Source organism: Amia ocellicauda, chromosome 7, assembly GCF_036373705.1.
Source record: "Amia ocellicauda isolate fAmiCal2 chromosome 7, fAmiCal2.hap1, whole genome shotgun sequence".
In the NCBI taxonomy this organism is placed as follows: Eukaryota; Metazoa; Chordata; class Actinopteri; order Amiiformes; family Amiidae; genus Amia; species Amia ocellicauda.
Window position 1 is genome coordinate 436,530 of NC_089856.1, and position 27,944 is coordinate 464,473.

A 27,944-nucleotide genomic window follows, 5' to 3' on the forward strand; every position below is an offset into this window, starting at 1 on the left:
TTGAAATGTGTAAGGCTGAATTACAACAGCTGTGGTAGAATGGGTAATGAGTAAACCCACAAAGCTGCACCCCGACAAAAGAGGCAACTCTTTGGTCCTATCGGTTGTGCGTGGGTCTTGTGCTCCACGGAAGCTGTGATCAGATACTGGCTTTGGCACGGAGCAGCACCATGTCAGCGCAATTGGCCCCTGGAAGGCCTGAACACCGCTTTCTGAGTGCGTTGCTGTGGTATATCTCAGGACTTTCAGAGTTGCTGTGTATCTCTTTACCCTCAGCCTCATTTTCACCTAGTATGAACTTCTTAGATGCACAAATGTTTAATATGGACAATAAGGACTAAAGGTATGTGACGCCTATCAAATGAAAATAGACAAACTGTAATATAATTTTCTGCATCGCTGATCATGATCAAACAAACTATAAGACACTACTACCAAGTTTTTTCACAAAAACAGAAATGCATTTTCAGAAATTGACATTTTTGACCTTTTCCAGCATTATAAGGGCCACAAGCATGTGGGACTAATGAAAGCATATAAACCACATAATAAGTTTCTGTATTGTTGATCATGATTAGACACACTATATTACAACACTAACACCTTTTTGTCAAGATAAATGATAGCACACTTGTGTATGGGTGGACCAAAGACTGCTGGAACCCTTCAGGGCTGGGGTGCGGGCAGTTGGGGAGGCAGCGGTATGCATATATCTGAACAGCAGTGCAACCTGATACCAGAAAACTATGTATCTAACATGATCTGGTCTTAACTCAGAAAAGGTAGACATAATCTTGCACAAATACCATGGTTTTGTAATATGTATAGTATTTTATCTGGCTTTCAATGTGCTTTAAGTATAATAATACTATTTAACATGGTATGGACTATGTGAAAATAAGCTTTATAAAGATATACTAAAATACACACACCATACTAATACTGTGTTTGACCCCCTTTCGCCTTCAGAACTGCCTTAATTCTACGTGGCATTGATTCAACAAGGTGCTGAAAGCATTCTTTAGAAATGTTGGCCCATATTGATAGGATAGCATCTTGCAGTTGATGGAGATTTGTGGGATGCACATCCAGGGCACGAAGCTCCCGTTCCACCACATCCCAAAGATGCTCTATTGGGTTGAGATCTGGTGACTGTGGGGGCCAGTTTAGTACAGTGAACTCATTGTCATGTTCAAGAAACCAATTTGAAACGATTCGACCTTTGTGACATGGTGCATTATCCTGCTGGAAGTAGCCATCAGAGGATGGGTACATGGTGGTCATAAAGGGATGGACATGGTCAGAAACAATGCTCAGGTAGGCCGTGGCATTTAAACGATACCCAATTGGCACTAAGGGGCCTAAAGTGTGCCAAGAAAACATCCCCCACACCATTACACCACCACCACCAGCCTGCACAGTGGTAACAAGGCATGATGGATCCATGTTCTCATTCTGTTTACGCCAAATTCTGACTCTACCATCTGAATGTCTCAACAGAAATCGAGACTCATCAGACCAGGCAACATTTTTCCAGTCTTCAACTGTCCAATTTTGGTGAGCTTGTGCAAATTGTAGCCTCTTTTTCCTATTTGTAGTGGAGATGAGTGGTACCCGGTGGGGTCTTCTGCTGTTGTAGCCCATCCGCCTCAAGGTTGTACGTGTTGTGGCTTCACAAATGCTTTGCTGCATACCTCGGTTGTAACGAGTGGTTATTTCAGTCAAAGTTGCTCTTCTATCAGCTTGAATCAGTCGGCCCATTCTCCTCTGACCTCTAGCATCAACAAGGCATTTTCGCCCACAGGACTGCCGCATACTGGATGTTTTTCCCTTTTCACACCATTCTTTGTAAACCCTAGAAATGGTTGTGCGTGAAAATGCCAGTAACTGAGCAGATTGTGAAATACCCGTCTGGCACCAACAACCATGCCATGCTCAAAATTGCTTAAATCACCTTTCTTTCCCATTCAGACATTCAGTTTGGAGTTCAGGAGATTGTCTTGACCAGGACCACACCCCTAAATGCATTGAAGCAACTGCCATGTGATTGGTTGGTTAGATAATTGCATTAATGAGAAATTGAACAGGTGTTCCTAATAATCCTTTAGGTGAGTGTAAATCATGGTATAACCATAGATTAGTACAGTAATAAACAGGACAAAAATATGGAATTTATGTTGAACGCAAGGTTAATCGTTAACGCTTTATTTGAATGCAGCTCTGTGTTGTCATAATGTTGTGACAGATGTTAGGAGTGTGTTATGAACAAATATGCTCCTGTTATGCATGTTATGACATATTATGGAGGCTTTATCGAGGCATTATGTAGTCTACACAGAGCTGCATTCAAATAAAGCCTTACCGGTTAATCAGTGCAACCATGTTAAAAATTGAAAAGATGTATGCAGGGGCATCACTGCAGTCATTACAATCAGCTATGTCATATCAATGTCACTGAATGACATTTGACATCATAATCATAAAACCTTAACTTGTTTACTATCAAGGAACTGAAACATAAAACTTATGTTCAAAGTTTCAGTGAATTATATGGCTCGTGTTATTTTAATTTTATTTATACATCATATACATTTATACATTCTGTTAATGGGGTGGTCAACTTCACATCACGTCCAGGTTTTATGAATATATGTCACAAATTGCCTAGTGTATATAAGACCTGTTAGAAAGATAGGTTAGAAAGATAACTACTGTAGTTTTTGTACTGAGATATTCCTCTTTTTCTATTTATTGGATTTTAACATCAGTATTATTATAAAAGCACTGGGGTGTGATTTACACGAATCTAACTAATAAAATAAAAGTAATAAAAGAACATCACATGCTATTCCTATTCCATACTAAGAATTTGATTCCTTTTTCCATCTGTAAACCATGACTAGAAAATAAGGAGTTTTTGTCTTTTTATAAAAGACATGGAAGTGGGAACTTGTGTATCCTACAGCAGACACGTGGGGCAAGCCGATATATAGGGGTGCCCCAGTTCCTGCCGGAGAGAAGCATTGAAGAAGCAGTAGAGAAAATGAGTTCTGTGTGTTCCGGTACAAATCCCTTTTTTCATAATTACACTGAAGCCTCTCCTATTATTTGTTGTTTTTGTCAGTTGCTAAGCCAGTAGTAAAAAGGCCAAAAGGCTATAGTATAGTATCTTTACACAGTCCTTAAAACATCACAATTAGCATACACAAAACAAAGTAGAAGAGGTGAGTGATATAGTTTTTAATTACACGGAACAAGTGGTAACTAACACTATGGTGACTCTCACAGCTACCTGTCAGAGAAGGGCCTGTTGCAGTGTGTGGTTGGCTGTTTGTGTGTGCTGCCTGGGCATTTCGAATCAGTATCAGATCTGTATTTACAGGCTGTTCTCTCCAGACCACACAGAAGCTGGTGGCTTTTCGCTTCAGTTCAGTGAGAAACATTTAGAAACAGCAAAGCGAGTATTTTCATTCATAGTGAAAATTCTGTGCTCTTAGAAAAGCTGTTTTGCATGGCACAATGCTCCTCTGTAGAACAACAGCCAAGCTGGTGAGTGTACAGCTCTCCTGGATCCGAGGTCTTACAGCGGAGCATTGCGGTCTTACGGTCTCCCACCTCCTTCTGTCTGCGCATCCTGATAGACTACAGTCCTGGATGTCACTGTTGTCAACCGCTCCCCCAAGTCTAAATAAATAAATACAAAGAAGAGCTACTCTTATTTTGTTTATATTGAGAAGTTCAAGCGTATTTTTGTGCCATAAATATGTTTTCGTACACAGTTGTCTTGAGTTTCAACTTAAATATATATATATATACAATTAGGTCCATAAATATGTGGACAGTGACACAACTGTCGTCATTTTGTCTCTGTACGCCACCACAATGGATTTGAAAGGAAACAATCAAGATGTGCTTTAAGTGCAGACTTTCATCTTTCAGACTTTTTTAAGGTGAAGTTGAATGTTCAGAGCATCACCAGGGAAGAAACCCAGCATCTGGTGATGTCTATGGGTTCAGACTTCAGGCAGTCATTGACTGCAAAGGATTCGCAACCAAGTATTGAAACTCACAATTTAATTCATGATTATGTTAGTTTGTCCAAATACTGTTGAGACCCTAAAATTGAGGGGACCACATATAACAATGGGTGTAATTCCTACACTGTTCACCCAATTTGGATGTAACTACCCTCACATGAAAGATGAAAGTCTACACTTAAAGCACATCTTGATTGTTTCCTTTCAAATCCAATGTGGTGGCGTACAGAGACAAAATGACGACAGTTGTGTCACTGTCCAAATATTTATGGACCTAACTGTTGTCAGGCCTGCAGTTTTCAACCTCACCACTAGATGCCCCCCTTGCTCCAGCTTTTCAGTTATTTTCCTGATTCTCCTAATCATTCATTCAAATCAAAGCACCTGACCCTTATCTCACACCTCTTTAGCCCTGGTATTTAAACCCCCGTCTCCAAACACTTGTTGTGAAGTCTACTTCTCTTGTGATTATGTTTCTGAGCAGTCTACTGTGTTATTGAATTCTGTGTTTCGACCCTGCCTGGCTTTTTGACTTTGAATTTTGGATTCTGTATGTGGCTCTGTTCGATCAACCTCTAGCCTGCCTCCCTAATTATGATTTATGGATCTCCCCTGTAATCTAGTCTGCCAAGCTCCTGTCCCTGTCCCTGTTTTCCCTTCTTCCCCGATAGCCCTGCACCTGGATCCACACTCCAGCTCCTTCCCAGGATGACTGACATGTGAAAACACACACTTCCTGTCCTAACAACACTAAATACTGAAACAAATCAAAAACACAATGATAACAAATTGATGACTATAATAGGAAAAAAATGTATTGTCCTGATTAATAGGGTATGAGGAGTCTAACTTTATTGATACGTTATTCTCCCAGCACCTGCTCATGGAGCGGCCACAGCAGGATTCGAACCCGGATATGACAGAAGTATCAAACTCATCTTCCACAGCTTCGATGGTGGTACCGGCTCTGTCAGTGTCTCTCTGCTGATTATGGCAAGAAATCAAAGTTGCAGTTTGTGGTCTCCCCAGCTCCCCAGGTGTCCACATGTGGTGGAGCCCTACAACCCCACACTGACCACATCTGATCAGCCAGGAGGCCTTCTATGACATCTGCCGCCGAAACCTGGACATCAAGCATCCCACCTACACCAACCTGAACCGGCTAAATGGCCAGATCGTCTCCTCTATCACCGCCTCCCTGCGCTTCGATGGTGCCCTGAATGTGGACCTGATGGAGTTCCAGACCAACGTGGTGCCCTACCCCCGTATCCACTTCCCCTGGTCACCTACGCCCCGGTGATCTCTGCTGAGAAGTTATCCAGGGAAGCTACCTGTGGCCAACATCACCAACGCCTGCTTGAGCCAGTCAACCAGGTGGTGACGTGTGACCCCCGTCACGGCAAGTACATGGCCTGCTGTCTGCTGTACCACGGAGACGTGGTGCCCAAGGACGTCAACTCTGACATCGCCACCATCAAGACCAGGCGCACCATCCAGTTTGTGGACTGGTGTCCCACTGGCTTCAAGGTGGGCATGAACCACCAGCCCCCCACCGTGGTGCCCAGCAGTGACCTGACCAAGGTGCAGAGGGCCGTGTGCCTGCTGAGCAACACCACTGCCATCGCCGAGGCCTGGGCCCGCCTGGACCACAAGTTCAGCCTGATGTATGCCAAGCCCGCCTTCATCCACTGGTGCTTCTGTACAGTGTCATTGTTCCTCGTTCCTTATTGTTCTGTTATGTTCTGTGAAACAAAGATCTGCAGTGTTCTATGGTCTGCATTTTTAATCTCCTACTTTGCCTACTTTTCATTCTGGGTTTTGAACAATGAAAGCTAGTCTGGGTGGTTCTTCTACGACTGTCTGGATTCACTGTGTGCTGGTACTGGAGATCCTTCGTGTTGCAGAACTTCAGACCGAGCTGCTGGCTGGAGTGACCGTTTTTGACATGTGGATGGTTTGGGTTTGTATTCCATTACTATAATGTGGAATTCCTTCAATAGCAGAGAGCAGCAGATACTAATGCAGTGTTTACAGTGGAGGGAGAGTCCATAACTTCTAAGCCACAGTTACAGGAACTGGGTTGTTCAGAAGAATTATCATGATGTTTTGATCGAAGTGAGCATATTGAAGGTACATGGATTAACAGTAAAGCGCTTATTTCACATTTGCCCATTGGACGTACATGGACTGATACTAAAGGAAAGTATTGTTGCACTTATTTTGTTTGCAGTCACTAAAGCTTTAACTGAAACTGAAGTTACTGTACACTGGTGTTCAATAATTGTGACTGATTTTTATTGGCCTAAGCCAGGTAACCACACAATGCCAAGTCTACATGGGCTCTCATGAAACATGTTGGGTGTTACAGCACAATAACATCTAATCTAGTGTGGTGAGATTATCGTATGTGCAGAGAAGTGTGCAATGTACATGAGAAGGTTTAGTTAACCAAAGCTGTGAGCTGCTGGAAAAGCTTTGACAATGCACCTCACAAGTGCTTGAATGTATTTGTGTGCGTGATACAGTTGTATAGGCCTACATACAGTATTTTAACAGTATTTTTACAGTAGGCTGTAAATAAGACAAAGTGTGATGACTTCAGACCTAATCAAAGTAACTACAATAATACTACTCCAGTGCCAGTGGAAGATAAAGCACAGGTTAAATTAAATTAATGGCAAAGCAAATTGGATCTAATTTTATTTAGTTAAATCACACTTTGTAATCTTATTTAGAATAGCCTACAGGTGTGTTTGTGTCTGTGTCACATTGTGAGTATGAAATCAAAAATGATTTATGTCTGATAGTGTAAAATCATAACAGTGTATGATGGTGGCAAGTACAACAAGGCATATTTTCATGTACTAGAACTGAAATCCAATTTTGGCTACAGTTTATCAGATGATATAGTAATTTCAATGATAGCATGTTTTTAATTTGTTAACGGTTTCCATGTAATTTTTGTAGTTATACGATTTTACAGTCATTAACAAGAGTTTAAATAACAAGAAACACATATTTTGTATCTGTTGCGTTCAAGGCACTTGTCCCTGAGCAATATGGCCCCCGGCTTACATACTGCCCCTCATAGAGCGAATATAGGCGGGCCGCTGTAGATCTCTATGGCCTGGGCTCGCCAGTGACGGCAGTTTGCGAACGAACGAATCAGTTCGATGGAATGTTGTAAGAGACCGGAAGGAACGGACGCGTCACAATTCTTCTTGTGATCACCGGCCCGCCCGCTGCCCCCTCGCCCGCCCTGTCATTGAGGGGCGTGTGCGTCCGCCAAGACAAGCTCAGTCTTGCTTGATTTGAGTGGGGCCAGTGCGGAGCGCCGCTGGGGGTCGGGAACGGAAAGACCCGAATAGTCCAGTGCCGTCTTTCTTTCAGTTCCCAGAGAGCTGGAGACTCGGAAGACACGGCTCTGCTATTGGGTCCGTTCATGTGGGGCTGCACTGGCACCTTCCCGACCTTCGCACTGAACTGAAGAAGAAGAACCGCGATTCCCATCCCCAGGGCTCTCCAGCCGGGTCCTCGGTGGGAAGAGGGGCTTGTGCCGGATCAGGGCAGGGAAGGCGCTGTATTGATCTGGACACAGAGCAGCTGCACTGACCCTGCTGTGTGTTCAACACTTTTAACGGTTCACAATTGTATAAAAGCTTTATATTAGTTTTCTTTCCTGTTGCGGTGGTTGTTGGGAATGCTTTCTTACAGTTTGGGTGAGAAGTACCTGTGAGAAGTGATTTTAAAGCAAATGTATCTAGAACTGACAGACTTATTATGACTTTAAGATTGTTAAACCTTCTGCTTTTTACAGCTTGAGTGCAATAGTCTCCTGCATTATATTCTTTTTAAATAAAGGACACAGTAAATCAAATTAAAATCAAATCACATTTATTTATAGAGCACATTTAAACACATCAAATGCTACACAATAGATACAATAAAAAACAAGCACATAAAGCAACACATACAAAACTAACACTATACACATGACATAACATAACATAGCTGCCCTTATGCACACTGGTAGGCCATGGAGAAGAGATGGGCCTTCAGACAGGATTGGCGTGTGTGAGTAGTAGGGGTAGACCTCACGCACAGTGTGAGGCTGTTCTCTGTGGTGAGTCCGAGGCTCTGATGCGTTTGCTATTCTAACACATTTGGAGTGCTAACAATCTGCTAGATATTTATATAAATAAAATCATGTCAGCCGCCAGCAGTCGCAGAGAGGCCGGCCAGCGGGCGACCAGAGTGGCCAGAATAAAGGGATTTCCTGGTGATAGAGAGGTTCATTGTTCCTCTGGTTTTGATACAGGTGTTTTCCCCGTGTTTGTAAAGGCTTGTTGTTTTGACACGGGGTGTGTTGCACTTGGCGAAGTCGCCCCAGAGTGCTTCACAGATTAAAGCACACAATTGTGCATCATACTTCTCCTGAGCACAGGGGTGTTATTTATCAGTGGACTGCATGAGTTATTTCTTAGCATTTTAACATCAAAAAGGTTTTACAGTGTCAGTAGCTTTAGCCAATTGAACTATAACTTATAATTGAATGTATAACATACATTTTCTTGGTGACTATGGTCCCAGCTGCCTTGAGATCATTAACAAGATCCTCCTGTGTAGTTCTGGGCTGATTCCTCACCGTTCTCATGATCATTGAAACTCCACGAGGTGAGATCTTGCATGGAGCCCCAGACCGAGGGAGACTGACAGTTATTTTGTGTTTCTTCCATTTGCGAATAATCGCACCAACTGTTGTCACCTTCTCACCAAGCTGCTTGGCGATGGTCTTGTAGCCCATTCCAGCCTTGTGTAGGTCTACAATCTTGTCCCTGACATCCTTGGACAGCTCTTTGGTCTTGGCCATGGTGGAGAGTTTGGAATCTGATTGATTGATTGCTTCTGTGGACAGGTGTCTTTTATACAGGTAACGAGCTGAGATTAGGAGCTCTCCCTTTAAGAGAGTCTCAGCTCGTTACCTGTATAAAAGACACCTGGGAGCCAGAAATCTTGCTGATTGATAGGGGATCAAATACTTATTTCCCTCATTAACATGCAAATCAATGTCTAACTTTTTTGAAATGCGTTTTTCTGGATTTTTTTGTTGTAATTCTGTCTCTCACTGTTAAAATACACCTACCATTAAAATTATAGACTGATAATTTCTTTGTCAGTGGGCAAACGTACAAAATCAGCAGGGGATCAAATACTTTTTTTCCCTCACTGTATGTAATACATGAAACTAATGGTGTAAACATTTATTTAATTAAAATCATCCACATAGTTTTCTCGATTTAACTGTACTATAATGTTAATTAAATAGATGAAATGCTGTTTTGTATTCGGCCAAATTTCTATAAATGACGATGTTGTATATTTATGTGTGCATAATCCTTCTTTTTTTACCATGGTGATGTACACATAAATATATGTACCAATTTTGAAAGGTTATACTGTCTGTATATTTTAAAAACTATATATATATGTATATCCTAACTTTAAGGTCTTTGTTTTAGAGAAAGACCACACATCACTGCATGAAATATTACAGTATTTTGACATTATTTTTATTCTTCTTCTTAATTAGCTTATTCATTAAATGCATCATCCGTGAGCTGCTGAAATGTACTTGATTGTTTGGTACGTTATAAAGAAATTAAAAGAAAATTGGGAAACGAACTTGTCTTCTATTTAGATTTGTAAGCTTTCGTTTAACATGTACTATTATTATAACCACTCTTCCAGTGTAGTCCCGCAGCTTCGAGTGCAGTAGCGATTGCCGCTGGGAAATGAATTCCAGGCAGGTGGGATTGGCACAGATTGGCACAGATTGGCACAGATGAGCGCGGAGAGGAGGCGGGAACAGCGCTCTGCCTGAGCTGAGCTCTAACCTGGGAGGACCAATTGCTCTACAGGAACATTATAAACTGCTGTTATTAATGTAGCCCTGATTGATGACACCGCTCTGCTCTGTGGCGGGTCGGCACCCTGTCCTGTGTGCAGCCCAGGCTCGGTTCCCCTCCTGGAGGCTCCTCACACACCGGGTCGCAGGTGCGAGTGACACACTCCAGCGCGGTGCTGTGTAAGGACTTGTACCGGCGCCAACTATAATAAATCAGCCAGGAATCCGCCATATTTCTATCAATCATACCGCAACTTGGCTTTGCTAAGAATTTTGTTGTGACGTCACCTTCGGCGGCTCTCGGCTCTCTTCGTAATCAACGAGGCATTATGGGAAATATTCACCAGAAAAGTCCGTATAGTTTCACCCAGGATCTTTGCTATACGGACGTTTCTGGCGAACATTTCCCATAATGCGTTGCTGCTCGCAAAGACAGCCGATAATCGCCGAAGGTGACGTCACAACAAGAAGAGATTTAGTGGACAAAATAATCCTTAAAAGTCAGGTTTTGACTCTCTGCTGCCGTATAGTGGCCTAAATAATGTTTAAATATTTCAGGTTTTGTATTTGTGCTGCTGTAATATACACTCACCTAAAGGATTATTAGGAACACCATACTAATACTGTGTTTGACCCCCTTTCGCCTTCAGAACTGCCTTAATTCTACGTGGCATTGATTCAACAAGGTGCTGAAAGCATTCTTTAGAAATGTTGGCCCATATTGATAGGATAGCATCTTGCAGTTGATGGAGATTTGTGGGATGCACATCCAGGGCGCGAAGCTCCCGTTCCACCACATCCCAAAGATGCTCTATTGGGTTGAGATCTGGTGACTGTGGGGGCCAGTTTAGTACAGTGAACTCATTGTCATGTTCAAGAAACCAATTTGAAATGATTCGACCTTTGTGACATGGTGCATTATCCTGCTGGAAGTAGCCATCAGAGGATGGGTACATGGTGGTCATAAAGGGATGGACATGGTCAGAAACAATGCTCAGGTAGGCCATGGCATTTAAACGATGCCCAATTGGCACTAAGGGGCCTAAAGTGTGCCAAGAAAACATCCCCCACACCATTACACCACCACCACCAGCCTGCACAGTGGTAACAAGGCATGATGGATCCTTGTTCTCATTCTGTTTATGCCAAATTCTGACTCAACCATCTGAATGTCTCAACAGAAATCGAGACTCATCAGACCAGGCAACATTTTTCCAGTCTTCAACTGTCCAATTTTGGTGAGCTTGTGCAAATTGTAGCCTCTTTTTCCTATTTGTAGTGGAGATGAGTGGTACCCGGTGGGGTCTTCTGCTGTTGTAGCCCATCCGCCTCAAGGTTGTACGTGTTGTGGCTTCACAAATGCTTTGCTGCATACCTCGGTTGTAACGAGTGGTTATTTCAGTCAAAGTTGCTCTTCTATCAGCTTGAATCAGTCGGCCCATTCTCCTCTGACCTCTAGCATCAACAAGGCATTTTCGCCCACAGGACTGCCGCATACTGGATGTTTTTCCCTTTTCACACCATTCTTTGTAAACCCTAGAAATGGTTGTGCGTGAAAATCCCAGTAACTGAGCAGATTGTGAAATACTCAGACTGGCCCGTCTGGCACCAACAACCATGCCACGCTCAAAATTGCTTAAATCACCTTTCTTTCCCATTCAGACATTCAGTTTGGAGTTCAGGAGATTGTCTTGACCAGGACCACACCCCTAAATGCATTGAAGCAACTGCCATGTGATTGGTTGGTTAGATAATTGCATTAATGAGAAATTGAACAGGTGTTCCTAATAATCCTTTAGGTGAGTGTAGTAAATATTGTAAATAAATAATAATGTTGAAATACATACATGTTTAAATAAAAAAATAAACGATTAAACAGTTAAATAAATTAATGATTACATAAATGTATACATTTCGGTATAATTTCAACATTTCTTTATTTATCATTTTGGCATGGATATAGTATAGTATAGTGGTCAAAATAATGCTTTAAAAAAGCTTTTTTTTAAATTTATATATTTATCCCTACTGCCGTATAGTTGCCAAATAATGTTTTTAAATCTGGGACACCCAAACTATGGCCCGGGGGCGTAATCTGGCTGCAGACACAGAAGGGTATGGCATGAATAATGTATGAATAAAACACCTTTTAAAAATCTCCTTTTAACTCCTTTTACCCTCCATAGTATGCAGTTGTTTTTACTGCAGTTAAAGAAACAGCCATTTGCTTGATATGACAGGATCCCACCACTGTAATGAAGGAGTACAATTAAACGAAACACAATATACCACAGTACACCACAAAGCACTTTACTGTGTTTATACCACACTACACCACCTCTCCTGTCTCTCAGTGACCACAGAAAACAATCAAAAACATATTTATTATTTTAAACTATTTGTTTTATTCCCAAATTAAATATGCAAGGCATATTTCAGTGTGCCTCCTGCCTCTACCTTTCTTTCCCTTCTCTTCATGAATCACCTCTGCTTCTCCTTTTCTCCAGGCGGGGGTTATTCTAAAGTCCGTCAGCCGTGTGTGCGGTGAGGCCGAGGGGCCCCAGCTGCATACGACGGGCTCCTGCCCCAGCAGCGTGGCCCCACCACCCCACCCGTGCTCACAAACAGCCGCGGCTGGAGTGCAGCGGGGGCGACTCTTCCTGTCTCTGCCCTGGCCTGTGTTCGCAAAAACTTCCTGTCATTGTTGTGTCTGTTGGAAATCACAGAGCTGTGCCAAGCACCCTCCCCCTCCTGCACGTCCCCCAATCGCCCCAATACTGCTCTCCCTCCATCCATCCCTCCCTCCATCCGTCTCTCAGCATCTCTCCCTCCATCTGTCTCTTAGCCCCTCTCTCTCTCCCTCCGTCTCTCAGCCTCTCTCAGTTCAATTCAATTTGCTTTATTGATGGGAAGAGCACCTGACTCGCTTCTTCCCCGTGAATGGCGTCTATAAGACAGGGCAGCAGCCAGTCCTGCTGCAGGGAGGCAGGAGACGAGAAGAACGAGGGAGATTTGCTTGTGCACTACGATCACGACGTCGGGTGTCTTGTCTTTATTCAGTTCTCCGCGCAGTGAGGGATCTGTGCAGCCGTCTAGCCGGGCTCAGGAGGTGTGTGGATTTCTGTTTGTGTTTTTGGTTTGGCGCACTGTAAAATAAACTGAAAACTTATCTGCACCATTGCTGCCTTAAACCCCAACTGAGAGCCCCAGCAGGGCTGGACCCCAACCCCCCACCCTCCCACAACCCAAATATCACCACAACCGGTCCACTCCCATCCCCCTCTCCCTCTGTCTCCAAACTCTGTGTCCCTCTGGCCCTCTGTCCTTGCTCCTTCCCCTCTCTCTCTCTCTCTCTCTCTCCCTCCCTCTCTCCCTGACAGATTTCCAAACAATACACAATGTGTCTGTTGCCCATGTGTCTGTTCAGCTGTTTCACAGACATTTCTGGCATTTTTCACTCCATAGCCGACATTGTGACAGCTTTTGTTTTGCACAGTAAAAGACTGAAGCCTCTCTCTCTCTCTCTCTCTCTATATATATATATATATATATATATATATATATGAGAGAGAGAATGTGTCTATCTCCGTCTTTCTGTCTTTGTTGCTCTCCTTCCCTGCGCCTCTCTCTTCCTCTCTCAGATTCAAATTCAAAGTGCTTTATTGGCATGACCAATCCTCTCTCCATTTCACCTTCCTTTTGTCTCATATTTTCTCATTGATTCACCCTGCAGTTTTGTCCTCTCTCTCTCTCTCTTTCTCTCTCATTTCCTGTTTCTCGACGCTGGGCCAGCAGTAACTCCATGTATTAATGCAACTTAACTTGATTTATAACTTTGTAATTTGGACGGGTTGAATCTCTCTCTCATTCCTTGGCTCTCTCTCGCTCTTTCTCTCTCCCTTCTTGGCTCTTATCCTCCCTCTCCCCCCCTCCTCTCTGAGGTTGGTGCAGCTGCATCTGAGGGGAAACGTCTACAATTACTCTCGCATGAGTCTTCATCATCGTCATCCTCATCGCTGGAGAGCTGCAAGGCACTTTTGCGACGGTACGTTCGTTTGGCAGGGGAGAAAGAGAGAGCGGGCGTGGCAGGTGTGTGTGGAGTGGGGGCAGAGGAGTCTGGGATGGGGGATGGGGGGCCGGGGGGCCTTGAGCTGAGGCCACTGGGAAAACTTTCAATCCCCCATGGCAACAGGGAACAATAAGAGGCTGCTGTGATTGTGTGGGGAAGGCAGAGACGGGGAGACAATCTCTGCACAAGGTTTTGTAAACGTGTGTCAGTATCTGTGAAATTCCTGAAGATGCACCGGCTACACGTACCTGAACCAGCACCCCGTTCCCGAGCCACAGTCGTGACAGTCGAGCTTTTTTCTCTCATTGGATTTGGACCTGAGAGGGAGGGAGGGAGGGTTCTCAGTGTCACAGCTCATTCACGACTCCATCATCCAGACACAGCGATTCACACACACACGTCATCCAGCACCGGAATACACACGTCCGAGTTAGGAATTATTGCTATTACTATTGCTCTTCTATTTCTCTAACTCTTTTTTATTTTACTTCTCTTGACTCTCTGGGTGTTTCCCTCTCTTCCTCTCTCTCTCTCTCCCTCCTCCCCATCACTCCCTTCCCAACTCAGTTCACTTTGATTAATTTGAAACTGTCTGAATTGCCAAAGCACCCACAGGGCAGAAGCACTCAAATATATACAAGAATAAATACACACACACATGCAATACCTATAAGAGTAAAATAAACACGAGAGGTTTAAAAGTGTGCCCCCCCCCATCTCTCTCTCTCTCTCTCTCTCTCTCTCTCAGTGTGAAGTGTCCGCCCCACTCGGGCCCGGCGTGGAGCGCCCATTGTGCAGCGCGGTTGCTGTGCGCTATTGTGTTGTGGATAGATGGCGAGGCGAGGCCGGGGGGGTGTAGCTGGAGTGAGAAACAGCGTGAGAAGGGGGGTGGCGGTGTCTCTGAGGATGACATCATCCCTGTTGAAAATAAATCTCCGCTCGGGCGGTGATTGGATGTGGGAGAGAAAGAGAGAGGGAGGGATTGGTCGGCGGCAGACGCGTCTTTTCTTTTCTCTTCCCTTTTCCCTCCTTTCAATTTCCACCCCCCTCCGTGCGCGCGCTTTGGCTTGGTAATTCCCTAACCCAACCCCCCCCCCCCCCGACACGCATCCCGGCCCCATCGCTAGTGCGCAGGCGCGTCAGGCCAGCTGAGCCCGAGTTGGTATCGCAGCGACGCCCGGAGCCCACAGACCGTCCGCGGCCGCTTTTGTGTGAGAAGCAGCTCTGCAGGCTGGCAGACACGGCACGGCCACAGCACAGCCAGCGCCACCGACACACCGGACCTGCCCTCGCTGCCTGCCGCTGCACCGTTCTCTCCCCACCGCCAGCCCGGCGCAGAGAGCCCGGCGCGTCCCGTCCAGCGCAGGTAAGCGCCCCTTTGTTCGGCAGCGCGCTGGGAGGGGCGCTGCTTAAACTTGGTTTTATTGTTAACCGGTGGAGCTACAATGGTTTCCACGGGTAGTTTAGATCTGGGAGGGGGCTGGGCTGGGCTGGGCTGGGCATGGCAGGGTGTAGCCCGTCTTCTGCCCGTGTCTCCCCCACGCCAAGACCCAAGTGCTGCTGGATGTGTTTGAGCCACTAAAACCCAACTGGGAGAGAGAAGCGCGTCGGCCCGTGTCTCGGGTGGCCCGGCCGCTTCCCTCCCCGCTCCGTGTGACGCCTTTATAATCCTCTGTGTGCAGCCGGCCCGGGAATGGAAATCTAGGCAAATGCTCCCTGTGTGGGGGGGCGGGCTGGAGGCGACGGCCATGGGGTTTCATGATGACAAAGCTGGTGGAGCTCGTATCGGCGCTGCTGGGAAGCGCAGAACTGCCTCAGCGCCCCAGTTCTGCGCCGGGCCGGTGACTGCGCACGGCAGCCCCGCTGCTCCTCAGGTGGGGTGTGTGTGTGTATATATATATATATATATATATATAAAAATAAGATGCACCTCGCAGTCATTTTACTCTTATCGGAGAGAATATACTTTTCCTTGTAGGATGAAGTGATTGTCTGTGGGGTGTTGTAGTGTGGGTGTAGCTGTGTATCGATGATCATGTCAGCTGGTGTTTTATGGATTTGTCTACAAAGAGGAGAGGTATGTACACACACACACACACATAATAATGAACCCCGCAGCCGGGAGGGCTGGTCTGCCAGTCCGGTGTGTTGGTCTCCGACGGGGGTCGTGTCTGAAGCTCTTTCTGTTTCTCTCCATTGTCCTGCCCGGGAGGGTCTGTGCCCAGCTGGGGGTAATTTAGCTGCGGGAATGCATCCGTTCACGCAGTTTGCATTTGCAAAAAAAATAATATATATGATTCGTAGTTATATACCGAGAATATATATATATATATATATATATATATATATATAATCTACGAAGCTCCATATTGGCTGTTTTTACAAGGCGACGTCTGAAATGGTGAGGCGCACATGATGCCGGGGGCAAGTGTCCGGCCCTGGATGACATGCGGGCAAATATGCGCTGAAGGTTTAATTATAAGGCAGACAAGTGCGTGAGCAATGGGAGGAACCCGTGGCACTGGATACACTGGACGCGCTTCTCGCACGGCGACACAGAGCCACCCTGCGGCCGGAGCGGCGGCTCATTGTCCGTGTATCTGTGCGCCGAGGCTGGGGCTCATGGGCACCGACCGATGCCAGGGAGACCCCAGAGAGATTGCGGGAGGGGCGGGCACCGCAGCGCCGCATCCTCACACGCAGTACAGGCCTGCGTGACGGTTAACCCTCTCATGGTCCTGGAGAGAAAGTCCAGACGCCTCTACACAAAGGCCGGGCTGAGCACAGAGGACGCGCTCACACTGGCACAGACTGGGGGTACTGAGACTGGGGGGGCAGTGCATAGCTGGCTGGTTACGCAGTGGCGCATAAATGGAAATGGACACAGGCGCTCGCTTCTGTTGCCGAAGGCGGTTTGCACAAGGAAATCGATGGCGAATAATTTAATACAGGGAGGAGGAGGAGGAGGGGGCTGGGAGCGGTCGCCGGACCCTCTGGTCACTGTGCGGTTTGGTATGATGTCACTGTGCGGTTTGTGATGATGTCACTGAAGTCTCCACATGCAGTTTTGAGATGGCGTTTGTTTTTAATTGGGCTCATATCCTCATCCTGGTCTCTTACACGTCGCTCCAAATGTCTCCGCATCTCGTTTGCGCTCCTCTCCCTCTGTGAGTTTGCGGGCGGGCCGCCTCGGTCCTGTTGGCTCCGAACAGATGCTCTAGTGTCTCTGGGCGTGTCCCCGGTGCGGTGCGGGCCGGGGCAGAACCGCCTCTCGGTGTCCCTCCTGTCCCGCAGTGTTGTGCTGCCCACCGCTGTGCGCTCTGGGGACAGGCGGTTTGTCTGGACCTTGTTATGCATTTCACTATTGTGGTTGACAACCGTGTGTATTCACTGCGCTGTTGCACTGCTCCTCTGTTCTGTTCTAGTGTCACACTGCCTTGTGCTACAGGCTGTGATGTTGTGTGTTGCGCTGTACTGTCCTGCATCCCCAGGGTCTGTACAGCAGTACGGTGTTGTGCTGTTGTGTACCACACCCTCTGTTGTGGCGCTGAGCTTTGCCGTGCAGTGTGGAGCACCGCTCTCCTGTAGACGGGTGTGAGCTGAGGCTGTGTGTTAAATTTATATTGATTTAATCCCGCTCTGTGTTGTGAAACTGTCTGTCAGTGCTGTTGGGGGGCGGAGAGGGACATTTTGCGGTCTCGTTCCCCGCCGTGCTGTCTGTCGCTGTGGTGGCAGTGCTGTCTAGCCAATAAAGGTTTTTCAATTGAGTGAGACAGAGGCCCCTGGCACACTGGCCCGGGTTCCGGTTGTTGTCCGTTTGAAAGTGACGCACACTGGGGGCAGAGTGTTTAGACCCGGGTCAAGAGCACCCTGCCAGGGCCCACCAGCATTGACCAGGGCGGAGCGGTAGAGATGAGGCGCCACACACAGAGGACTTCCTGCCGTGACCGCAGACCTGCCCGGCTGATATGACACCGCAGGGCGAGGGGGCGGCCGACCTGCCGCACCACGTCAGAGCCAGGGGGCAAATGGGCCGATGGTGCTGGAGTGAGAGACGGAGACGCACACTGCGAGAGAGAAGGTGGGGTGCACAGAGACCCCTTTACACCGACTGTCCTGTGAGCAGGTTGCGTCTCCAATGGGTCTTCTGTCTCGCCACAGTGGGACAGCACAGCTGAGGTGTCGGAGGGTGCTCACTGTCTCCATCTCTCATTACCCTTCTTTCTTCCTCTATCTCTTGTTTCCTTCTCACTCCTTGCCCCCCCCCCCTTGTTCTACATTTATTTTTTTTGTTGGCCCTTATAGCCTTTCTCTCATTCCTTTTCGCTCCCTCTCCTCTCCTTCATCTCTGCCTGTGTCCTGGTCCCCCCACCCGCCCATCTGTCTGTGCGTGTCGGTCGCTATTGTTCCGGCCCCTGCTGGCCACCCTTTGACCCCGGCGCGGTGTGATTGAGATCTCGGTGAAGTGGCTGGGTGCGAAGGTCACCAGCTGTGTAACAGGTGAAATATCGAACTCGACACAGGCAATAAGGAAGGGCAGACTCCAGAAGGTTCAGCGGGCATCTGTGACCAGGTCTAGTGGCACGCTGTGATTACCCCTCCATACCGTGTCCTGTGTGTTGAGGCGACGGGGGGGTGTCTGTGTGTGTGTGTAGCCGTGTCCCAACCCCTCTCAGGCAGTCTGCTCACTCACTGGGCACTAATCCCTCTGTTTACAAACACTCGCTCTCAGTGGTGGGTGGGGTCCTCTGCTCTGACGCTCCATCCCTCCAGACCCCCCTGGGCCCCTGACCCAAGACCGAGGGCCAGCGCTCTCTGCTGCTGTGGGGCGGCCCTCATCGACCGGCCTCTCGCTCCAGATTAGTGTCAGCGTTTGTGCACAGCTAACGACCCACCTTTCTTTAATCCCCCCTTCCCCCCTCTCTCTCTCTGTCACTCTCTCACTCGGGGACAGTCTGCCGGAGCCCGGTGCTGTGGTGACGCACGACTGTGTGAGTGGGGGGGGGGGGGACTGTGTTGGGTGGCCGAGGGGGGCACATACCGCGACATTCCTGTACTGTGACCTCATGGCTGTTGTGGTGGAGGTGGCGGCTGAACTGGCACAGTAGCAAAACAAACAAATCAGACCTGACCTTCAGTTCCCCTCTGTCCCTCGCGTTTAGGAATGCTGTTGTCTGTTTGTTTCATCGGCTGTGGACCGATTCTCCTCCGAGGCCGAGGGTGTTGAGGAATTTCACTCTTTCAGATTACAATCTCTCGCGCTCTGTGATTCTGCAGGGGGGGAGCTCTTCATCTCTCTCTCTCGCTCTCTGCAGGCTGTTATGTAACTTTCATTAGCTACACTGTCACTGTAGAGGGGTTAGTTACAGTAGGGGCTGTAGTAACAGTGCAGTAGAATAGTGCTGTTACAGTAGGGGCTGTAGTAACAGTGCAGTAGAATAGTGCTGTTACAGTAGGGGCTGTAGTAACAGTGCAGTAGAATAGTGCTGTTACAGTAGGGGCTGTAGTAACAGTGCAGTAGAATAGTGCTGTTACAGTAGGGGCTGTAGTAACAGTGCAGTAGAATAGTGCTGTTACAGTAGGGGCTGTAGTAACAGTGCAGTAGAATAGTGCTGTTACAGTAGGGGTAGCTGTAAGACTCAGTGGGGGGTGCAGGCAGCAGCTGCTCTGGGGTCTCGCAGGATGTTTTGATCAGCCCCCCCTCCCCGGATGGATTTGTGTATATATTTAAGTGGACTTGTGTTCAGGTCTGCAGTCTTGTGTGTGTTTCTCTCTCTCTCTCGCTTGTGCAACACAGCCTTGTATGGACAGACTGCAGCGTAGTGCACACGCCTCCCCCTCCCTTTCTCTCTCGCTCTTGTCATTTTTTAATGACCGTTCAATTCCCTTTCCTTTCTCTCCTCCCTCCCCTCTCTGCTCTCCCACAATCCTTCCCCATCCTGTCTTCCTCTCCTGCCTGCTCCTCATCAGTGACAGTGTGTTGCTCCCCATCTCCTCCAGTGTGTCTGCCGGCTGTGTTGATGGCGATGGTATCAGATGTTCTTCCCCCCCACCCCAGCTGCAGACATTGCCAGACACCTGCCCCACCAACCCCCCCCAATCGGCGTTCCATCCGTTCCCTAAATTCCTGCCACCCTGCGCATCTACAGCTCCCAGACTGACTGGCTGACCGGCACACAATGGGAGCTGTGTTGATCAGCATGGCGGAGAGGGGAGAGTTTGTCAACACTGTACTGGGGACTTTGTTGTCCTGGCATTTCTGCAGTGTGCATCTAATTTGACCATGAAATTGAATGTCTTGTCTTTGCGTCTCTCGCTCTCGCTGTCCCCCACCTCAGCCGGCTCCAAACACGGCTAACCAGGGCAGGAGGAGATGGGAGAGATTTGAGCTGGGGAGGAGAGGGGAGATGCGGGTGACCTGATTACAGAGGGGCAGGTGGCGTGCGTGTCGAGCAAAATCGGATGCCCTCACAATGCGCGGTGCTGCAGCTCGAAGCCATGTAGTGCCAGGCTGGCTCCTCCGCACTGAAGCAGCACCTGCGCCGGTGTTTCCTTCAGCTGGCGGGGAATGTTATCGGCTCCGTTGGCGATCTGATGTGGGCGGTGCATGAGCGGGGGTGTGCTGGGATCTCGCCCCGCAGTGTGACCGCGATGCAGATACAGAAGAAATGCCAACCAGTCATGACTTACTGCTCTCTGATCAGGGCAGTGCTTCAGTGTTTGCCTACACTTTATAGGGGTCTGATAATGTGGACTATAGTATAGGGTAGGGCCCGGACTGGAGCAGTTCTGTGCGACTACAGTATAGTATAGTGTAGTATAGGGAAGGGCCCAAACTGGAGCCAGCGCTGACTCATCCTGACAAACTGGTTACATGTGTTGACGCCGTGGTGCAGGAGAACAAAGTTACGCTTCAGTGCTGCCTGAGATACAGTGGCGCGCGCTCGCGCTCTCGCTCTCCCCTGAAGCCTGTGAGCGCAGTACACAGTACACTCTCCTCAGACAGGTTACAGCACTGACCTCCTGCAGGAATGGCACACCTTGTCCAGACAGGCACCCACACCCCGTCTCTGTTTATTCCAAGTGGGGTTGTTGTAGGTGTTGGATCACGAGCTTTGGGTTTTTACTGAAGTCTGTGGTTCTTGCATCTGTTTTGCTTGTTTTCAGTGGAGTGTAATGTGTGCGGGGGGGTGTGTTTTGTTTCTTATTCATTGCCGTTTGATGAAGATGGTTGTCTGTGTTGGGGGGGTAGGGAGAGGATAAACAGTAGGGGGGGCCTATATAGGGTATATTGTGTAGTGCAGTACAGTGTGGTGCAGAGGGATAAACAGCGAGGCGAGAGGTCACTGCGCTGAGGGGCGGTCCTGGACCTGCTGCCGGCCCTGTGATACGTCCCCCCTCCTTGATCACTCACTCCCCGTCTCCTCTCCCTCTGCAGGCCAGCCAGCCGTCCGCAGCACGAGGCTTACATCCCGGACCCACCCGTGACCAGCCCAGTGACCGACGACGCCGGAGCTGCTGGGGGAGATGAAGCCGGATGGGGTTGCCACGGCAGCTATGCAACCTACAGACGTTCTGGAGGCGGGGCCTGTCATCGAGGAGGCGGGGCCTGTCGACAAGACAGCACCTGTAGGGGAGCAGCCTCCAAAGGCAGAGACCCCGCCCCCCTCGGAGCAGCCAGTTGTCGCACAGCAGCCGACTGCAACAGAGACGGTGCCCTCTGAGGCCAAGGAGGGGAACAGCAAGCCCGCCACCCCTAAAGCCAAGACAAAAGGCCCGGCCGCAGGTCCCGCCAAACCGAAGCCCGGTACCACTGTGGGGAAGACGGCCGCAGCCTCCCGACCTGGCACAGCCCAGAGCCGCACCCTGAACGGGGTCCAGAAGCCTCTGTCCAACGGGGTGGCCACCAAGAAAGCCAACCCCACTGCGTTGGAGAAGAAGAAGCCCTCCGCCGCCTCCACGGCCACCAAGAGACCTGGCAGCAGTGCACCCGCCTCCCCGGCCGGCACTGCCGCCAAGGCAGCCGACAGGAAGCCCGTGGGAGCCCCCCGCCCCGCCTCGGCTCCCGCACCCGGGACCAATGGGGTGAAGACTGGGGTGGCAGCGGCCCAGCCCAGCCGGAAGGTGCCTGGAGTCACCAACACTGCCAGGGTGCGGCCCAACACTGCCGGTAGGTCCAGTGTGATGGCAAATGTTTGTGTGTGACACCGCCCCGCCCCCGTCTCCCAGAGCAGGTCCAGACTCCTCATCTCTCCCTCTCTCTCTGGCTCGGGCCCTATCCTTGCCTCTCTCTCTCTCCCTCAGAGCCTGCGCTACAGGCCTCGTTTACTGCACTTGGGCGCCTGCGAACTCGTTCAATAGTTCACTCCCTGCGCGTGTTCATCGGAACATGCAGCTGCTCCTGCGGTTCTTATTTTTCTCCCTTTGCAATCGGATACATTAATCAGTCACTAGTGTTGAGGCTCTGCGTGTAAAACACATGACACAGGTGATCGGCGCGCAGTGCGCGGGTCGTGTGGCGGCTTGCTGCCGGTGCATTGGCTCTGACTGGAGGGGCGGGGCTAGGCTGGGCGCTACTCGCCTTCTGGGCAGGGAGAGGAAGGTAGGGCAGAGCAGGGGGAGGGGGCGGCAGCAGCAGCAGCAGCAGCAAGTGAGTTATACCCTGGAGGTGCCTGACTGAGGACTCTGTTCTGCTCAGTTTCATTTCTGTCTCCCCCACTTCCTCAGGGCTCACGTGCACTGCTCCCTCTCCTCACTCTCCCTCTCTCTCTCTCTCATCAGCAGTCATTAAATGTCGCCTGTAATTGATATCAGCCGTGTGACTGTGAAGTCTCTCCAGCTCCTCCTGCACTCTGCTGCTCATTTCCTGTCCCCCCTGCCCGCCCACTTGTGCAGTTGTCAGTTTTTCCCTCCCCCTCACCCCTCTCTCAATATTCATCCCCCTCTCTCTCCCCAGGTCCCAGACCCAGCTCCACTGTGCCTTCCAAAAACACTGCAGCCGTGACCAAACCCGAGAGGCCAGCTGCTTCTAAGACAAGGTAAGCAGCCAATTGTGTGGTCTGGCTGGCAGCCCGACTTCCCCGCCTCTCCCATCCTATGAGGACAGGAGTGGGCGGAGTTAGATCCTTGACAGTTAAACAGTGCAGTGTACCGGGGGAAGTGTGCGTCAAGATGTCGGGCAGCTGCTGATGTGTGCGAATGTGTGTCTGTTGTGGAAAACATGAAACCTGTGCCTCCCAGGGATTCGCTGTAAGGCGTGTGGGTCTGACAGATCTGTATCTGACGGGGGTCCTGCATGTTCATGGGATTTGCACGATGCAGATGCTGCTCCAACACACTGGCGGTATTGTGCGCTCACTCTACACCCCCCACAGTGATTTGTGCTGCAGCCCCACAGCCAGGTGTGCGAATCCCTTTCTCTCGCATCCTGCCTCCCGCTCGCTCGCTCCCTGCCTCCCTCCCGCTTGCTCGCTCGCTCCCTCCGTCCCTCTCGCACTCTCCCTGCCTCCCTCCCTACGTGTCTCTCGCTTGTTCTTGCGCTCTGTCAGGTCACATCCTGCTTATCAGTTCATTTGATATAACCAGAAAACGCCCTTCTTCTCCAGCAGTAAGATTCCTCCACTCCTCTCTAATTCTAGATCATTCTTGTCTCGTCGTCTCCTGCCCTGTTTTCCCCTCCTTTTGCTCTGTCTGTTTCACGCCTCCTGGATGGCCCCCCCATGCTCGACCTTCACACCATTGTGTGTATAATGCAGCCCCTGAATTGCGACTCGGTCTGTTTTGTTCTGTCAGGCCTGCGACTGGCACAGCTGCCCCTCCACGCTCTGTTCCCACTGCGGCTGCATCCAAGCCCACGGCGTCCTCCAGCCGGCCGCCCTCCTCCAGGCCCAGTGCGGCGGCGGCCCCTGGTGGCCGGAGTGCAGCATTGCAGCCCAACAAGAGTGCCACAGCCCCAGCCAAGAAAGGTACGGGTCAAGGGATCGTGTTGGGCATCTCCTGCTCTCTTTGCTCTCCTCCTCCTCCTCCCCCCCGTCCTCCCTTCTCCCTGTTGCCAGTCCACAGGATCTCTGTCCGGCCTTTACCAGGGTTTCATTTAAATTTATCGGGTTCTCTCCCTCCCCATCCCAGAGCCGCGATGGAATACTGGTGTCCGGTGTGTAGTGCATGTGTAGTAACCTCCTTCTCTCCCTCCTCCCCCGCCCCCTCCTCCTCCTCCTTCTCCTCCTCTCTCCCCAGATGTCGTCAGCAAGCCAGCGCCAGTGCCCAGGAAACCCGCTGCCGCCACCGCCCCCATCACTAAATCCAACACCACCGCCCCAGCCAAGACAGCCAAACCGGAGCGGACCCGACCTGGTGGTGCGGTCCGGCTTGCGGCTGACCCGGCAAAACGTCCCACCACCGCCACCACGGCCGCCGGGACCAAGACCGGCACCACAGACAAGCCGGCCCGCCCCAAGCCCTGTCCCCCCTCCGCCGCCAGCCCCCGTGCCCCCCCCGGCCGCGCCGCCCTCTCCAAGACCACCACGCCCAGTCCGCGCAAACCGGTGGGCAGCAGCGCCCCCATGCCAGTGCGCCGCGCCCCCAAACCCACACAGACCGTCCTGCCACTGGGCGCCGGCGGGCAGCTGGCCCAGAAAACGGAGTTGGCAAAGTCTGACGCAGGCGATGCTGCTGCTGTCGCCCCAGGACCAGAAGCAGAACCCGCCCATGTCCCAGAAGACCTTCAGTTGCCCTCAGTTACCCCTACCCCGGCCGATGTGACTCCTGAGGCCGAACCAGCACGGACCCCGGAAGCCCCCCAGGCCCCAGAGATGGACACGCCTCAGATTGATGCGATTACATCATCTCCTGCCCTCGCAGGCCCGCCCCCCCCACCACTGGTGCCGGAGGGAGCAGTGGATACAGAGACCCCAACCGCCCCAGGACCCTTGCCCACGGCGCCCCCACCTGCAGACCTCACACCAGAGAGCAGGCCCCCCCTGGCAGAGGAGGAGCCCTCTAGCCCCACCCCCCCTGCTGTAACCCCCGAGAGCCCGGCCAGAGCCTGGGAAGGGCTTGAGAAAGAGGAGGGAGTTGGGGAGACCGAGGCGCCAGCAAGGCGAGAAGCTGAGGTGCTGAGGACCTCCCTGCCGACCCCCGTTGAGGAAGAGGAGGAAGAGGGAGGAGCCGGAGGCCATCGTGCAGAGATCGAGAAAGCAGAGGAAGAGATCAATGATGACAACGAAGAGGAGGAGGAGGAAGAGGAAGAAGGGAGGGAGGGCAGCCAGCCCGTGTCCGTTTCGGAGATGAGCGAGACGCAGCCCACTGAGGAGGAGGAGGGAGACGAGGGGTTCGGACACGGGGCGGGGGCGGGCGGAGCCGCAGGGGGCCGAGCAGTAGAGCTCAGCGAGTCCCAGGGGGCCACGCTCACCTCGGAGGTGGACGAGTCCGAGGATGTGAGCTGCAGCCAGCCGGGCCTGTCTGAGCTCAGCGCCCCGCAGTCGGACCCGGGGCTCCTGGAGGGCACGGAGAGCATTGACGAGCTGGGCGACGCCAGCCTGAAGGGTGCGGAGGGGGAGGGTGTGTCTGCCGGGTCACCCGACATAGAGACTGTGCCCGAGATCCCCGCTCATGGAGAGGAGGACGAGGAGGAGGAAGGAGACTACGTGTGCGACATGGATGTGGGCTCGGAGAGGGTGGAGGCCCCGAGGAGGAGGCGGGAGGAAGAGGAGGAGGAGGACGACGAGGACGTGGAGATGGCCAGCGAGGGCGTGACGGAGAGTGGGCTGGAGAGCTACGGCAACGCGGACGAGGACGACTTCGCTGAGGACGACCGGGCGGTGGACAACCTGAACCGCTGCCCCCCGGCCTCGCCCCCGCTCCCCCCTGCCCAGGCCTGGGCCCACAGCAACCCCTTCTCCCAGCCCTGGGCTCCGCGGGACCTGGAGGACGATGACACCACCCTTACAGACCCGCCCCAGGGCTCCGCCCCTGCGGGCACGCCCCCCCAGTCGCCCGCGCAGGCATGGCTGGAGCACAGCAGTGCTGTTGCTGCCGCCACCCCCCCTCGCGGCCTGGGCGCTGATCTGCCCTCCCCCTCCCATGAACCCGAGTCCTCCCCCATGGAGTGTGTAGCGGGACCTCCCAGCTTCTTCCCCGACTTGCCTTCCTCTGCCACCCAGGGTGCTCTGCGGGCCGATGCGAAGGACGAAATGGTGCCCACTGCGCTGACTGCTGCCTGCCTCTCTCCCTCCCCTTCTGCCCCCGCCGCCCCCACTGTCGCCTGCCTCTCCCCCTCTGCCCCCGGGCCCCTCCCCGAGCACGGGCTGTCCCAGTCCAGTACGCTGAGTGGCGCTGAGCTGGCTGCCCACAGCAGCAGCGAGACGAGCACACCGGAGGAGCTGAGGGACTACGACAGCAGCTCAGGGGTGGAGTCCCGCTCCGAGGACAAGCTGGAGGAGCCGGTGCCCGAGCCGACCCGGGCCCAGACTGCCGCACCCGAGCTGGAGCAGGACCTGGGCATCCACCTGGAGAAGGGAGACGATGAGGAGGAAGAGGAGGGGGTTGAAGGGGAGGAAGAGGCGGAGACCCTGCCCGCCGATGAGATCCTAGGAGACCCCCCCACAGAGCCTGCCTCCGCCCCCTCGTCCTCCTCATCCTCCGCCGCCTCGGAAGAAGAGGCGAGCGACACGGAGGGCGAGATGCAGATCAACGACCCCGAGGCCGACGGAATCGACAACCTGGCGTTCGAGACGAAGCCGGGCACTGGGGCGGCCGCGGGGCCTGGGGAGACGCCGGCCAATCGCGCTTCCCCGAACTCGGCCGCCGCCCTGTCCTCCGTCCAGGAGGCGGAGGAGACGAGCCTGCCGGGTGAGGGGGATGCAGACGGGGACGCGGACGCTGACTCGGCGGCCTCCTACGTCTTCGACTGCACCTCTGTGTCCAATGCCCAGTCCACCACGGACAGCTGCGGCAAGAGCCCCGGCATCTTCTCCCTGGAGAACGAGGAGCAGCTGCCAGAGGAGGCCAAGGATCTCTCACTCATCCAGGAGCTCAACCTGGCTGTGGGGGAGGGCAAGACCTTGGGTGTGGCTGTGCCGGACGACCTGCCTCTGCTCCCTGCCCTGCAGGGGGTGCCGCCGCCTGGGGAGCGTGGGCCGGAGCTGGAGTACATGCTGTGTGGGAAACCGGGCGCCGGCTCCGACCCAGACTTCCCTGGGAGCGCTGGCAGGGGGGGGTCCTCCTCCTCGCCTCCCGACTCGGCCGAGGAAAACTCGTCCTCGTCCCCGGCCTCCGGGGGGGAGGGCGACCCCGTGCCGTCCTACTACTCAACGGTTTGCGAAAAGACTGATATTGGGCTGGCAGGTAACGTATAAACCCGCGCTCCTTCGCGTCTTAGTGTTGTGCGTTTGTTTCCTGGTCAGAGAGGAAGATGGGGGAGGAGAGAGAGAGAGAGAGAGAGATGGGGATGAAATGACTGAAAGATCCATAATTGTTCCATGATTGTATCTGTGCCATTCTCCCAGCATTACTATGACCATCTCCATTGATTTTTATACGGCTTGAACTCCTGTATGTGCAATAGCTATTATTACTACTCTTACTACTGCTAGAACTGTCTCCGTTCATTAACACGACACACACCCCCGCTCCCCCAGGCATGGACAGTCCGCCCAGTTTGACAAGCTCTTAAGTGACTGAAAGAAAAGATGGGGAAAAAAGAGGAAAGAGAGAGGGATTGTATGAACTCTTTTCCTTCTGTATTTATCCTGCTGTTTTTACCGGAGAGAGAAGCTTTTGTATTTGTTTTGAAATTATAATCTGTACAAATCTGTCCCTAACCCCCCTCTACACACACCCTCTTCGCCTTCATTGTGTAAGATTAATTTGTATTTTTTTTTGATTGTTTGAGAATTTACATTAGCTTTGAATAAAGATTAGATATTTAACATGA

General features: G+C 51.1%; 1 protein-coding gene and 1 pseudogene across 2 annotated transcripts; both read left to right on the forward strand.

Moving 5' to 3' along the window:
- Window positions 1-39: 39 nt before the first annotated feature.
- Window positions 40-18,802, forward strand: LOC136753339 (tubulin alpha-8 chain-like; annotated as a pseudogene).
- On the forward strand, window positions 15,138-27,944 carry prr36a (proline rich 36a). Of its 2 annotated transcripts, none has more exons than XM_066707730.1 (5): window positions 15,138-15,377; window positions 21,450-22,181; window positions 22,968-23,049; window positions 23,804-23,976; window positions 24,248-27,944. In XM_066707730.1, the coding sequence occupies exons 2-5, from the start codon at window positions 21,539-21,541 to the stop codon at window positions 27,364-27,366; spliced, it is 4,017 nt and encodes a 1,338-aa protein (XP_066563827.1). In that variant the 5' UTR covers window positions 15,138-15,377; window positions 21,450-21,538; the 3' UTR covers window positions 27,367-27,944. The 2 variants fall into 2 exon arrangements, with proteins under 2 accessions (XP_066563827.1, XP_066563828.1); XM_066707731.1 differs by lacking the exon at window positions 15,138-15,377 and adding an exon at window positions 15,565-15,885.

What these genes read in the sequence shown, in the direction of transcription:
- prr36a (XM_066707730.1), top strand. Translation starts at nt 21,539, where the DNA reads ATGAAGCCGGATGGGGTTGCCACGGCAGCTATGCAACCTACAGACGTT. An exon ending in GGTGCGGCCCAACACTGCCG is followed by an intron (nt 22,182 to 22,967) that starts GTAGGTCCAGTG and finishes CTCTCTCCCCAG; the next exon opens with GTCCCAGACCCAGCTCCACT. An exon ending in CACAGCCCCAGCCAAGAAAG is followed by an intron (nt 23,977 to 24,247) that starts GTACGGGTCAAG and finishes CTCTCTCCCCAG; the next exon opens with ATGTCGTCAGCAAGCCAGCG.